The sequence below is a fragment of the Poeciliopsis prolifica genome, unplaced genomic scaffold (genome assembly GCF_027474105.1).
Source record: "Poeciliopsis prolifica strain line A6 unplaced genomic scaffold, Auburn_PproV2 SCAFFOLD005, whole genome shotgun sequence".
In the NCBI taxonomy this organism is placed as follows: domain Eukaryota; kingdom Metazoa; phylum Chordata; class Actinopteri; order Cyprinodontiformes; family Poeciliidae; genus Poeciliopsis; species Poeciliopsis prolifica.
In genome coordinates, this window is record NW_026562380.1 from 3,498,889 (window position 1) to 3,514,759 (window position 15,871).

The 15,871-nt window shown below is 40.7% G+C and overlaps 1 protein-coding gene across 7 annotated transcripts in view; it reads left to right on the forward strand.

The window, feature by feature from the left end:
* LOC129359952 (signal-induced proliferation-associated 1-like protein 2) overlaps window positions 1-15,871 on the forward strand; it is a 110,854-nt gene that overhangs the window by 81,181 nt on the left and 13,802 nt on the right. For 4 of the 7 annotated variants that reach the window (XM_055029936.1, XM_055029938.1, XM_055029940.1 and 1 more), the window contains exons 15-17: window positions 3,216-3,461; window positions 5,261-5,314; window positions 6,539-6,677. In XM_055029936.1, coding sequence (XP_054885911.1) covers window positions 3,216-3,461; window positions 5,261-5,314; window positions 6,539-6,677 — 439 coding nt within the window. The remainder of the gene's footprint in view (window positions 1-3,215; window positions 3,462-5,260; window positions 5,315-6,538; window positions 6,678-15,871) is intronic. The other 3 variants (XM_055029939.1, XM_055029941.1, XM_055029942.1) reach the window with 3 other exon arrangements.

A 15,871-nucleotide genomic window follows, 5' to 3' on the forward strand; every position in this document is an offset into this window, starting at 1 on the left:
ACATTGCACAACAGGTCCGCTTCAATAACAATGCATCACAGTAGAATCCATCTTATTTTGTGTTGTTTATTTAGCAACAATGGCTGAAGGCCCTTTCTAAAAAGGAGTCACAGTTGGTCACAGAAGAGCCGAACCAGGAATACTTTCTGTAGGAAAGAAAAGCAGAATATTCTGAGTTAATAGTAGCAAGCACTCTACTTTCTTTGTAAAGAAATGCATAGAAATGTTGATCTTTACGTCCTACTAGCGAGACCCACCCAGCTTTTGTGGTAGATATATGTACCTTCATCACTAAGTTTAGAAACAAGACACAGAAGTACTGAGAAAGGAGTGGTTTTTGTTTTTTTTATTTTGGAAAGAGATGCAAGCTAAAAGACTGAAACAGTTTCTTAAATAGTCACAGAAGCATCATGTCTACCTTCTGTAAAAATAATAATAATAAAAGACAGATCACACTTTGATACTTTTTCACCTTTATTGGTAATTAATTACTTTGCTCTGTGTTTGCTAGATCCTAGCTGGGTCACTGAACTAATTTGCGTATGCTGGAAATTCACACCCTTTATCATTCTACATAGCTCACAGCAAAATCCTTTGTTCTGGAAAACATTGGCGCTCGCACACAAACTCCACGACCGCCAAACTATCGCGCCCGATACTGGATGTGTTCTGCCAGATACGCAGAATTACGTGCACAACTAATGGTCTGTGTCTGTTCGTTGACCTTCTCGTCACCTGGTCGTACTTAGTGTCTGCTGATCTACCACCCGGCTTGTCCAGCTGTGCTGAAGCCAGCGGTGGTCGCTGCTCTCCACCTGAAACAACGCGGAGGGTAGGGGGTTCTTTTGTGATCCCAGTTCCCATCGCCAGACTGCGGTTCTTGTGAAGGAAAATGGGGGAGGGGTGCTTTTATTCTTTTATTTTAACTGTGCAGAAATAATATAACTAATCACATTGTTTTATGATTGAACAAGATGTGTAAATATTTCTACATACAGGGCCAGGTTGGTGAGATAACTTTTTCCCTTAAATAAGTAAAATCAAATCTGGAAATCTGATTTCTTTTTTTAAATTTTTTATCTATCCAGGTTGTCTTCATCTAAAATTAAAATGTGTATCGATAAGCTGTAAGGATGACAGAAAATATAAACAGGAGAAGTCAGAAAGGGAGCAAAAATTGTTTTCCAGTACGTTATATACTTAAACTAAATTAAGAGAAAATAAATGAACGTAAGTGGTCGCTTGACCATAATTACATCCAGCCGAAAAGGGCAGGCATTCCTCTGTGACCCTCAGAAATAAAAAGGCTGGAAAATCTCTGGTTTTCACACAGTTAGTGAGTGTTCAGCATTCTCAGCAAACAGAAGCAAGAAAACCATCATTTCTTTGGACATATTTTAAAGTTTTACAGCTTTGAGGTTGACATCTTTATGGAGTTTATGATTGTCTGACTTTTATTTGAGCAGTTGTAGTGAAAGTCCTTGGCAGCCAAAAGACATGAAATCCTGATGGTCATCATCATAAATGGAAAATTAATAAAGGGAAAACCCCATGTGAATGTGGGACTCTGATAATGACGGCATGCTTATTTTTAAATCGCTGTGATTTAAAGCATATTCGCAAAGCATATGAAGCCATTATGAGTTGGGGAATGTTTCAACCACCCTACTTACAATGATTAGATTTTGTAACAACAGAACAAAGCTGGTGCTGGGGTAATATTTCTGTCAGCAAACAAGTCATTACTTTGACCAACCAATCTTAATTTCAAGGGTGAATTCACCCCAATAATATGATTAGGAACAGTTTTCCGCATACATAGAAGCGTGTGAGTTGCTTTGCTCGTTATGCTTGGAGACCCATAAATCAGCAGGGGTCAGAGCAGCAGATGTCTGAGGAACCTCTGCATAGCACCGAGAGCAAGAGGAGAAAATGCCTCTTTGTGGTTGAATGCACTGAACCATAAATGTGGTCTGTCGTTTGATATTTGATGAAATATTGAAAGGACAAAGTTCAGCAGGAATACGAGCATGACAGACTGGAACTGAGTCGTCTCACGAAGTAGGTTAAAGGGGAGGTGCTTCGTTTTGGAGGGGATTATGTCATCCTAGCTGGTTTCTGTGCTGACCATTCATGAACCATTGTGAGGTTAGGGCTGGACAATATGGCGGAAAATTTCATTCCAATCTATCGTTTCGTATCAATCTATTAATAATTATCTGTTAGTTTTTTGGTTTTAAATATCTGAAATACTACCAAACTTGAGGCTTGACCTTTACTGTTTTATTCAAAGTTTTCACCCCACACCGTCGTTTATTTTTTAGTATTCATGAGCCGCGGTGGAGAAAACTTAACTTGCTGCGGCATCAGTTACTCTACAAGTTGCTGCTAGATAACCAAAAAATGAGTGAGCGGGTTAGACTTCGTTCACAGTGCAGGCTTCAATACCCCTATTTAATGTGAAATCTGATTTCTTTTTTTTTTCTCTTTCCATTTTTGCCACGTTTATTTACATTTCCAAATATTCAGAGAAATACAGATTGGATGAATGCAATCTGGCTGTAGACTCGCTCAGGGCCAATTTGAAAAGATCCTATGTGAACCAGATTTAGAACCACATATCCAAGTGACCTGGGTCACGTTCTAAAAAGTCTGATCTGTGTTGTTCAGACTGACATGAAAATTAATTTGGGTCACTTCAGGCTGCAGTGTGAACTTAGCCTTCGGTGATTCCACCAATCTTGCTTACCTGGACCTGAGAGGTTAAACTAAGTGGAGAAATCCCTTCCTCTGCCTACATTAACCAGAATGCTGTGCAGTTCTGGATCGGACTTTATTGAAATTGTTGAATATTCTATCAGATGTATTACTTATTGATTCACATCTATCACAATTTACATTGATAATATTAAAAATACACAAAACCTATCTAGCATTTTTAGGGCATTAAAAGATGCTTTAATAAATATATTTAATATATTGTTATTGATTTATTGTCCGGCCCTATCTGAAGTAACAAGAAATCATCCATTTGACTAATTTCCATACATCTGCCAGGTTGTGGTGCAAGCGTCCATGATTTTTTTTTATTGTTAATGCTTCTTTTTTGTTGTTATTATCACCATTATTTATGTTTTGTACTTGTTCATTTCATTTCATTCATTGTTTTGGTCATGTTTGAGTTACGTTATGCTTTATTTTTGCTGTTTGATCAGTGGCTCACACCACTCTGGCAGTCCCCTTGCCCGCGGAGCCAGGTACTGTATGTCCGCTGACTCCTCCAAGGTGTACACCATCCCCCAGACGAGCAGCACAGGCCCCGAGCCGGGGCCCAGCTCCGAGGCCTGTGGACAGACACGCACACAGTCCAGCTGCAAGCTCCAAGAGAGCATGAAGACAGCTGATGCTGATGATGGTGATGCCCACTGCACTGAGGGACCTCCCAACATATCAGAGTGTGGGTGAGTGTGTGAGAGACAGAAAAATCTCGAGAGTGCACAAATGAGGTCATCAAAAAATGAGGACAACGTCACAAAAGCTCCTTATTTATGTGGTTTGATCCAATTTTTCACAATTTATCTTTTTTTTAATCACGCAGAGCTAAATAATTTTCCCTTTTCATACTGTCTTTGTCAAGTTAAAAGCCAAAAAGCTTTGGTCACAGTTTGATTAGAGATGCAGAAACCAATCGAACTATCGATTATTTTAGTAATCGGTTATTCGGACGATTAATCGGATAGAAAAATGGCCACATTTTATAATTTTTTCTTTTAATCACTTCTGCCTTTTAATATAACATTAACAATGCATTAAACGTTTTATCGCCTAAGATGCAATAACAGAACAGTCCTTTTGAGCACATTTGGTCAATGTAGATTAATTTAGTTTTTTGTTTTTTTTCTTGCAATAACCAATAAATAATTAGATATCAAAAGATGCTTCATACAAGATTTTTATATTTTTTTTCCACAGAATTTGAAGAAAATTAGGCTTCTTGATGAGTTCTGGGTTTTACAGACAAAGAAGGTTTTTTTACATCTTAAATACAAATGTAATGCTGTAATGCTGATGCTGACCATCATTTCAATGATCGATTAATCCGATAAATCATTTTAGCCTTTTTTCATGGATTATTTCTGATTTAAAACTGTAACTGGTAAGTTATGAACTGGTTGGTAAGTTGTTACAAATAAAAGCAAAAAGCTCATTGCATAGATTTTCTTATAAAATCTTGTTAATGACAGAATATATTGCAACAATGGAATTTTTGTTTTACTATTTCTTTTACAAATAAATGCAGTGGCTGAAAATAAGAACTTTTTTTTAGCACAATTCTTACAACAGCACTAAAGTGCCATGAAGATTTGTTTTATACAAGGTGTGAGCTTTGGTATTTAAGGTTCAGTGCCTGTGATTACTTCTGCCTGTTAGCACCAAGTGAGAAGCATGCTGTTGGACCAGTTTTCGTTCAGACCCTCTGCATTGTCTTTCCCACTCAGAGCTTATAAACTGGCCTTGATTGAAGCCGACAGTTACAAAATAAATAAGCTCAATGAAGCTGCCGACATAATACACTTGACACATGTCACATGTCGTTATTGATCACTCATCTGATCTCAGGTCCCTGAGGATTGCGTTGCTGGGTCTCTGACAGATCAGCCTCTCTGCTGCGAGCCAAGCAACAATCTGTCACACCCTCCACAGAGCAGCGACCAGAGAAACGAATGCAGTCGTTTAGAAAAGTTCAGAAAGTCTTCTTTCTCTTTAGATGTTGTATGAGGATTGATGACTGACAGCATCTTCCTGATAATTAAATGGCCCGCTGAAGGGAGGGTTAGATGTATGTAAGTACTCTTTTGAGGGTGTTAGAGACAGCTCTGGGCATGTTTTGGAAGAGCGAAAGCGATATCTGCCCTCGAAGAAACCCCCAGCTTCGGCTTCCGAGTAATCCAATTGAGGCTGTGAAATTTGCTGTGTGATTGATCGCGTTCACTGAAGCCGTCTTCTGCCGACTTATGAAAAAGCTCCGTAATTCATTTACCCTCCCCACTGCTTGTTTATATATTCCTACCGTTTTATTTCTTCTTACATAACAGTGTCTCATGATGAATGGCTTAATATTACTCATAGATATTGCTCTAACGTAATGAAGTTTCTCTTCCCTTCTTTGTGAAGTTTTCCCATGTGACCTAACATTGTATGAAATGCAGGATCTGTTGTAATGCTTCTAATCCCAGGCTGCTTCTAATTCTTGTTTCAGAGGAGCGGAGAGCTTGTTAGCCTTTCTTCTGAAAATGCTGAATGAGCGCTCCAGGTACACGGTTATAGTCGAACCCAGTGGCCCTGATCTGACCCAGCCTGCTCCCCTGCACACCGTCCCAACCCCCTCCACCTCCCTTTGTCCTGGACCATCACGCCACTTGAATGTCATGACCGGTCTCAAGTGCCGGTCCTGTCAACATGTGACACATTCAAGGGGCAACCAACTGTGTATCTGTAGCTGTGACATTTCTGCAGTTTCTTCCACACAACCCCACTCTTACTGTAACTGCAGCTTAGCGAGAAATTCAGACCATAGAATAAGATTTCAGTAAAATGTAGGCAGAATGTCTGGGAGTTTTAGCATCAAGCTAATAGCAATGCAATTGGATGATAAGTTGGTTCTACAAACGATAGGGAGGCTGAATACATACCAAACACATTCATTTAAAAAGAAATCTTTGAAGTTTTGCCTTTTTGAATTAATTTAACATTTCACTATCACATAAAGTCCATGTAACATGGAAGTATTCACGACACTGAGCTACACTGAGCAACTCAGAAATAGTGTCGCTTCGTCGCCGACCTGTCCTATCGTCTCGCCGTCTGAACCGATATCCCTGCGGCCATGTAACACCCTGCCAACAGCACTCAGAGTGTCGCGGACAGGCTGCTCATTTAAAGCAGAACTCACACCGCCACACGACTTCATCAGCCGGATTGGTCACATCCGCCATGCCCTGTGCCCTCCTCTTAACACCCAACACCCCTTCTATCAGAATCATTTAGACATCCTCAGACAAAACCTGCTGACAAGCAGTTCCAGGACAACCTGTCACCTCTTCAGAATCCGTTTCCAATCCCTGCATTGCGGCTTTTATGTCTTTCCTCGTCGTTATCGTTGTTGTTGTGTTGAGTACTCCTTTGGTCTGTGATGGTCTCTGTTCGAAATGCTTGTTTTTGTTCCTGCCCCTCACAGTGCTTGGCTGCACTCGTCGCAGTCTCTCTATTCATGGATTTGGCACACCGGTGTTGGGCAAGGTGTTAGTGGAAATAAACCCCCCACTCCCTGACGTCTCTCCCTCCCTGCTGCCCCATATGTAACTGACTAGCATGGAGATTCCTGATGTTCGCATGCCAAGATGAATCCTTCACTTGGACCCTGTTTTTCTTTGTTCAGCTGGTATTCCAAAAGTAGCCGGGGCCTCCTTCGCAGGATGTGGTTCTGGTAACCCTGGTTATGAAATCTGGTCTTCTTTGTTCTTGATATGATTTGCAGGCAACTGTACACGCAGGAGGCAGCATGCCAGCTCCAGCCTGCAGAGCACGATGGAAAATCCCTGCAGAGGCTGTCGAAAGAGGAATTTCAAAAGATGTTGCTGCCAGACAGCCCTCCAGGAGAAGACAGAAGCCGAAAGGTGAGGTCATTGAGCTGAATGAAAGAATGATTGGTTGATGCAAAAACTACTTAAACTTCAATATCAATGCAATGCAAAAATCTGACCAAGTATGTTGGTGTAGATTCCAGTGCAAATATCTTAGTACACTTGAAATAACACAAAACTAACTTCTCTGGAGCTTGTTTTAGATAAACAATTTCTTAATACTGATTAAAAAAAATAGTTCAACTGGGAGATTGTTTCACTTACAAGACATTTTTTTCTTCCATTTTATAAGTGAAATAATCTCCCAGTTGAACTGTTCATCATACACCTTTGAATCTCTGCATTTACAATTCTTTCAAGGTGGAGAGTCTCTGTTACGCTTGCTAATTTTTTCTTGCAGTTTTTCCTTTCACTTAATTTTCCATCATGGGGTGAGGTAATATCCCACTTTTCTGGGAAATAACTTTAAATGTTCCTGACCTTCAAAATTAACATACTCAAAATGTATCACTATCACTGTGTACTGAATTTATATAAAAGTTTTGAACTGAAGAAATGCAATAAATGAACTTTAATGATTTCTAATTTATTGGGATTTTCTAATTTATTGAGTATATCTGCGATCCATTTATTGCAGATTTACTCTGATTACAGGATCTTTAATATTCTGCTCCTCTTTATAAGGCTATTGTCTTATTATAATATGTTTAGATGATGATCTAAAGGCAGACCTGCAGCAGAAACTTTCTCCATGTCACAGTAGGAGAAAACATCTGCTCCACAGCTGATGGATCTCCGCCCTGCTGACCCCTGTGTGACCCCTGACTCACTCAGGGTTAGATTAACCTAATTCCAAAAGGAGCCTGAGTTTACACAGTTGGGATATCGTTATTGAGGACAGGAAGTTGCAGAAAGATGTTTGATGTTCCTCAGAACAATTAATTGTATCCCGAGTTCCCCAGTGCCTCAACACTCGTCCATTACCGACCAGGATGAGACCCTGGAGACGTCCAAATGGGTTCTGTTGGATGCCGGTCATTTTTAATACAAAGGCAGCCAGCAGTGTCCTCTGGCACAGCCAAGCATGTCCCTCACATGAATCGGTTGAGTGTGCAGCACTTGTTTGCAGTTTTGAATCCCTTTGGCTTACTTCTAAAAGAACCAAGCTGTTTTAACACATTTTCAATAACGAGAGAAACAAACACCTTGATTTGAATATGTTTTGTTTACAACCAAGAAGTAGAGCAGCCAGAGACCCAGAGGACACAGCCAGCTGGTTTGTTACTATAATCGCCCTCTCCAGTCTGATAACACAGAGCATGGAAAAACAATTGAAGAGCGAGAACTATCACAGGGAACCCGATGCCGAGCATTCCTATCAGACATGCATATGATCCCAAGTAAGACACACTGCAGGGTGGGTTAAATGAAAGAGTTAAATCATAAAAACGACAAAGGTGAGGGGTCACGTGATGCAGTTACCCTGAGCGGACGCTTGTCGCTGGGCTCCCACTTCTCTCGAGCCAACTTGGTTTATTTTTTCATATTTATCTCATCTAACAACTTGTAGATTTATCTTATAGCAACCTGACGCCATGCCCAACCAAAAGCCAAATCTTCTGCTTATAAATTAAACTGAAGAGCCAACGAAGAAGAATATGCTAACTAGCAAAGAAGCTAACAAGGTAGCTCAGCAGGACGAGGTGCTTGCTAGCGGCTCTGACACTCTAGCCGCGGATATTTCCCAGTCTGTCTCTGAGACGATTTCTGCTCTGATGGATAAGAAATTTAAAGAGTTTTCCACCACTCTGAACAACATCTCTGCTAAATTAGAAGCCAACACGGAGCGCATCACGGAAGCAGAGCACCGCATCTCAGCGGTGGAGGATGACGTGTCTGCGGTGGAACCCAGGCTGAAGGAGCTGGAGTCGCAAGTACGCATTCTGACGGAGAAATGTATCGATCTCGAGGGACGCAGCCGTAGAGATAATATCTTGATTTACAACCTCAAAGAGGGCACGGAGGGCCAACAACCAGTCTCATTTTGTGAGAGATGGCTCCAACTCTTCTTGGCTTGGAATCTAAGCGGGGCGTCATTAAGATCGACCGGGCTCATCGGAGCCTCGGACCGCCGAGACCTGACCGGCGCGCGCTCTGATTGTTAAACTACACCACTCCAGAGATACATCCAGGATCCTTGCGGCGGCGAGGAAGCAGGCTCCGCTCTCTTACGAAGGCCAAACGATCTACATCAGGCAGGATATGACCGCTGCTGTCAAAGAGATGCGCCGTGCGTTTAACGGGGTGTGCGAGCGTCTCATCAAGAAGGAGGTGAGGTTCTCCATGCGGTACCGGCTGTTCTGTCTTTTACGCACGGAGGGAAAAACCGATCGTTCCGATCACCCAAGGATGCACTTGCTTTCCTGGATGAAGTAAACTGAAACCATCTTCCGGACTGGTTGATTACACACATTGGACCCTGCCTCGAGGTCGATGCTTTGCTTTTTCTTTCCTTCCCTCTTCGGTGCAGAACTCTGTTGCAAAGTTATGTGGCTAATTGTTGGACAGATATTCCACAATTTGGATTTTTGTTTTCTTTGTGCCTCACATGGACAAACGACATATGATAAAAGATGTTGGTTGCTGAAATTTATTACCAATTCGTTTAAATTGCTATGGCTCGGGTTGAGATGGGGGGGCTTAGCTTCTGGGAGGATGTTTGGTCTTCTTTCCTCGGCGGCGACTCTTCTCGGTTTCATGTGCCCCTGTTCTTCTCGTGGTGTCGCGGTTTGCGTTGCTAAACCACACAGGGGTGGGGAGGGGGAGGGTAGGGTGGGGAGGGGGAGGGTAGGGTGGGGGGTTCAGAGTTTGTCTGGGAGCCATCGTTTGGGGATGGCTGTTTTTTTTTTCATTCATGAGGTTTCTTTTTTCTTCGTTATTGTCTACGCCGATGTACAATGTAAGCTACATATTCTTCAGGTTATTACACTGCCGATTTGTCAATTACCTTTTGTAATTTCATGGAGGTCTACTGCAGCTCTTGGATTGCTTTCTCACAGACTGTCAAGCTCTCATCAGGTTTATTATGAGTGATCTTAAAATAGTCTCCCTTAATGTTAAGGGAATAAATAATGTAATAAAAAGACAAAAGATCCTAACATTCTTGAAAAAGGAGAACACAAAAATAGCGTTGTTATCAGAAACCCACCTAACTGACAATGAGCACCTTAAACTGAGGAGGAATTGGGTAGGCCAGGTGTTTTACTCATCACATAACTCTAAGAGTAGAGGAGTTGCCATACTTATCCATCGCAGTCTTCCCTTTACATTGGGAGAAAATGAGCGACAGTGATGGTCGCTATGTTCTTATCTCAGGTTATCTTTATGGAGAACACATTTTAATAGGTTGTATATGGTCCAAATATATATGAGGCTGCTTTCTTCCCAAAACTTTTGTCGAATATTGTATCGGTACATACACCATATGTTGTTTTGGGGGGAGATTTTAATTGCATTCATGACCCATGTTGACCAGTCTCCTCCTAGATCCACTGCAACCTCAAGAAAAAGTCTGAGATTGCGAGAGTTTTGCCAAGACTTAGAACTGTATGACACCTGGAGAGTCACTAACCCCAGAGAGAGAGATTACACTTTTTTTTCTCAACCCCATCAAACGTTCTCTCGGATTGATTTCTTCTTATCTTCGAGAATGATATTGGATCGAGTTAGAAAATGTTCAATTGGCACATGTACGATCTCCGATCACTCTCCTGTTATCCTGTGTATTAGCCCCCCTTATGCTGATCCTGCTTCTCGTCACTGGAGGATGAATCCCTCTTTACTGAGCTATCCATCTTTTATTGACTATATTACAGATCAGTGGAATTTATTTATGGATACTAATAAGACTCCAGATGTTGACCCCTCGTTGCTCTGGGAGACGGCTAAAGCTTTTATTAGGGGAAGTGTCATATCATATACCACAGCTCTGAAAAAATCCACCATTAAAGAACAATTGCGCTTAGAAAAAACAGTACAACAGCTAGAGTTGCAATTTAAAAATACACCTTCCAGACCACTTTCTAAAAAATTAGAAGCAGCTCGCTCAGCTTTAAATCAATTACTAACAAAACAAGCAGAATCAACCATTTTCTTTGCTAAGCATAGGCTATATCAATCAGGGAATAAACCGGGCCGGCTACTAGCAAGGCTAACGAAAGGCAGAATGGAAGCAAACACAATTTCATCATTACAGGACAATAATCGAGACAGACATCATAAAACGACAGACATTAATAGGATTATGAGGGAATTCTATCAAAAATTGTACTCATCTGAATGTGATTCATCCAATGTTAAATTACAAAATTCTTAAATGGAGTAACACTCCCTCGCCTAACAGAGGAACAACAAGAAGCCTTAGGCGCCCCAATCTCTCAGGAAGAAGTCAGAGAAGCCATCGCCTCCTTAAGGGCGGAAAAGCTCTGGACCCGATGGCTTCTGCCCAGAATTTTATAAGAAATTAAGCCACCTGGTGGTAGGACCACTTACTGACATGTTTATCCATTCATTTGGGCGGGGAGACTTGCCTCCAACACTTAATTTGGCAAACATCAATCTCATCCTTAAAAAAGATAAACCATCAGACATCTGTGGCTCATATAGACCTATTAGCCTTATCGGGGTTGATTGTAAACTGCTCTCTAAATTACTCGCAACGAGACTGGAGAAGTTTGACTTTTTTAATAAACCCAGATCAGACTGGGTTCATACAGAATCGTTTCTCTTTCACAAACATGAGAAGGTTACTTAACATAATTCAGTATTCAAGCCAAACTCATTGTAGAGCCTTTGCAGTATCTCTAGATGCTGAAAAGGCATTTGATAGGATTGAGTGGAAGTACTTATTAATGTTCTGGAGAGATTCGGGGTAGCAGGTGAGTTTTTAAAATGGATCAAGATCCTTTACAGTTCCCTTCAGCCTGTGTTCTGACTAATGGTGTTCAATCTCCACCTTTTGCAATACATAGGGGAACTCGACAGGGTTGCCCTCTATCCCCGCTTCTCTTTGCCCTTGCGCTGGAGCCCCTAGCAGTGGTTATTAGATCACAACAAAATATACATGGCGTAATGATTAGCAAAGTCCATAAAATAGCGTTATACGCAGATGATATTCTGTTATTTGTAACAAAACCTAATATCTCAATACCAGCTATCTTGTCTACTATCTATGAGTTTGGTTCCTTCTCAGGTTATAAAATCAATTTTGATAAATCGGAAGCGATGCCTCTAGGTATTGCTACTGTTCAGGACCTACCCTCTAGCTGTTCCCTGAGATGCTCCCAACAAGGCTTCACTTACCTTGGAATTAATGTGTCCCCTAACCTGTCAGAGTTATGGAAGCTTAACTTATCTCCAACACTTAGCAAAATAAGGAGGGACTTAGAAAGGTGGCATGACCTTCCCTTATCATTATGGGGCGTATAAGTTTGATTAAAATGAACATTTTCCACGACTTATATCCCCTCCAAATGTTACCCCTTTGGCTCTCCAAAAAGTTACTACGGATATAGAGAGGGAATTTTCCAGGTTTATTTGGCATGGAAAGAGACCACGACAGAAAAATCAGAACTTTACAGCTTCCTGTGGACAGAGGTGGCTTGGCTTTGCCAAACATTTACTATTACAATTGGGCTTGCCATGCTCGTTATCTCTGGGAATGGCTACATGCTCATCTCAACTCGAATCCCTGCCTGGATTCTTGGGCCTCTCAGCCTGCTTCCTTGTGGAGCCTCACAACTGGCGATAAGAAGAGACTATCGAGAGATATTAAACATAATCCAATTATTTATAACACAGTTAGAGTGTGGCAGAGAATTTGGAACCATGCAGGAAGTGGGCCCTGCTCATCACTCCTGACTCCCCTTACAAGAAACCAGGATTACCCCAGGGCTGGAGCCCAACATTTTTGACCTGCATGGCAGAGGTGTGAGAGTGATCGGAGATCTTTTTGCAGAGAATCTACTCATGACATTTCAACAATTACAGTCAAAATTTGATATTCCTAAAGAACACTTTTTCGGTTTTTCCAAATTCGCCATTTCATCAGTTCTATGAGACTATCCCAGTCTGGCTTGGCCACATGCAATGAGATTGAAAAATTCCTTGTCGACCGGAAAAATCCTAAGCATTTTATCTCTGCTTTCTATGCGGTGCTCTGCTCTCTCACCCCAGGCGGTGCCAGGGACATTGCGCGGAAATGGGAGGGAGACCTTGACACAGAATACATTGAGGATGACTGGCAAGAAGCCATTGATGTGGTCAATTCAACCTTTATATGTAATACGCTCAGAGAGACACAGTATAAAATACTACATCGTCTACATATAACACCCTTTATACTGAATAAGATGGATCGCCAACTCTCTCCCTTATGCAATAAATGTGGAAGGGAAGTTGGAACATATTATCATTATTTCTGGCAATGCAAATTAATTAAACGATTCTGGAGTGCAATCTCTAAAGAGCTGAGTGATGTGTTTCATGTAAAGATCAGCTGTGACCCAGGTCTGTTCCTTCTTGGCCTCCCCTCAAAATCAGTCACTCTGGCACAATCACACTTCAAACTTTGTGACAAATTATTGCTTTTGGCCAGAAACAATAATTTCATCAACTGGATTAAGGATAAACCTCCAACTGTCACACATAGAGAATAATTTAGGGTCGTTCCTCATGAAAGGATTAGTGCAGTTATTAGGGGTAATGAGAAATATTTCATTGATATGTGGTCTCCTGTGCTTAACTATTTACCTAAAGAGCTGATGCAACTTGTGAGAGAGGTCAGAATCCCATAAAGTGGAAGGTCTCACCAGCACCTATCTAAAGAGCACCATCCGCTTGTCTTATGTATCTTTTCTCTTCTTTCTTTGATTGTCCGGCTAGACATAATTGTGTGGTTGTCAGGGTTTAAATATGTCTGTGAATGTTTGCCAACCACTGTAGGCATGATTCAATGTGAATGTGACATTGTACAGCGGCCTCTTTTTTTTTTAATTTTTGTATTTAATTTTATTCTTATTTTTTTTTTTTTTTTTTTTTATTTTATTTTTTTTGGGGGGAGGTGTTTTGTTTCTCTTCCTTATCATATACTTATGTAATATGATAGACAACACAGTGTACAATGTTATATTTCCTATGTTTGTGAAACACAAAACTAATAAAAATGTTTAAACAAAAAAAAAAAAAAAAAAAAAAAAAAAAAAAAAAAAAAAAAAAAAACGACAAAGGTGAAAGAAAGGTTTAAACATGACACGCTACCAGAAGAGGGAACAGTGCCTGATATATATATATATCACTGATAAATATATAAATAACTTATAAAACTTTAACAAAAACTGCAGGCATATCTTTGTCTGGAGAATTTTTGTTTTGGTCAAAACAATCTTCTTCTTCATTCATTAAAGTCACTTCAGTGGATAGAGCAGGGGTGTCCAAAGTGCTGCCCGAAGGCCATTTGTGGGCCTTCTACTGATTTATTTTATTTTATTTTTTTCATTTTTTTGTGGCCCACAATTCAAGAATCATACAAATTTGCCCCATCCAGCACAGGTGATTGATGGAGATGGAGATTTTTATTTCTGTCATGGGGAAATTTTCACTGATATAGTTTTTTCGCAATGAAAAATGCTAAATACAACACAAAGTTGTTGTTTTTTTCTTGCATACGTTGAACCTTGTTCATTCAGAAAAAACCAGACTTTTCTCCCAAATCAGCTAATTCATTATAGTTGGCTAAATATAGCAAGCATTTTGAAAGAAATTGATCCAAATACTGTTCTTATACACAAACAAATGTATTTAAAACTAGACGCCTTTCTTTAATATAATTGCTTTTATTTTAGTTTTTTTTTTTTGTGTTCTTTGGTCCACAAGTTATTTTAACTTCACGATTTTGTCCCACTCTATGGTAGCATAACCAGAACTATTACTCACGAACGTCATAATAAAACTACGCAAGTAAAAGTAAAAACTACAGTTCAATAACAAGTACATTTTTCTATAAGTAAATGTAACAAGTTACTACCCACCTCTGCATACTAGTTAATATTCTAAGTGACCAAGCAGAGGATGCAACAAAGCTCAATGTGCCCTCTCACTGTCGCCATGTGCCAGTCTTTGTGCGGACAAGCAGGTGCACAGAGACTTTCCTTGCCAGCCACAACGTCCGACAGACAGCCCATTGTGTGACTGACGCAAAGGAAAGGCCGTTCGCAGGCTTAGTCTCCCACAACATTCCTCTTTTGAACCTTCGGTGGGAAACAAAAGAAAAGCATGTGAATAGGTGGTTGTCCAAACACATCCTCCCATGTGGCACGTCAAAAAGGGGCCAGCGCCGGTTGCTGTCAGGGTAATCAGGAAAAAGTCTCGGTGGATGTGTCAGAGCTGGCAGCACTGATAAGAGTGGTGCCATACAAAGAAATGCTAAGATCTAACACCCAAAGCTGCCTGAGTCAGACTTAGTGGATTTAGATGCACCTTCAGTAACTGATCAGCTGTCAGATTTTGCCACCTTTCAGTAGAAGAGTATCTCTACACTTTTAAAGATTTTTCCATCCAGTGTATTTCATTGATGATTTATTTGATCTGCATATTTATTCAAGACTTAATTCTGCTGTTTTCTGCCTCATATAGAAGCGAGAAACCAGGTTAAAGTTGTTCCGATGTGTGATAACCTTGTGGGGTTTTATCTTGTAAACTTTGAATATGAGAAAAGCGTGTTTGGGCTGAAGGAGGCATAAGCATATCTCTGCTTTAAAGACACGCTGAATGTTTGTTAAATTCTCCCTAAGGGACTTGTGGGGGATCTCGCTTTGAAATGGAGATGGCTGGGTGTTGGCTTGTGGAGATAGCAGCGCATTGTGGGTTACAGCTGGGAAGAAAGAGACAGATATTTACCGATCTGTGCAGCTGCTCCGTGTATCATTTGTGGCTGCTTTTGATGTCACTCCTTCTGTATTTATGTAAACTAAATGGGACAGTGACAGATGGGATTGGCCATCGTGGTTTTGTGTGTTTAAACAGGAGATCCTCTGTCACAACTTTGACCACAGTAATGAGACACTACTCTCCCTGCTGTGGTATCCTGTGTGAGTTGTGATGGTGCTAATTTCCTGACCAACGAAGAGTTTTAACATCTTCATTTTGACCTTGGCAGCAGCATGCTTTGG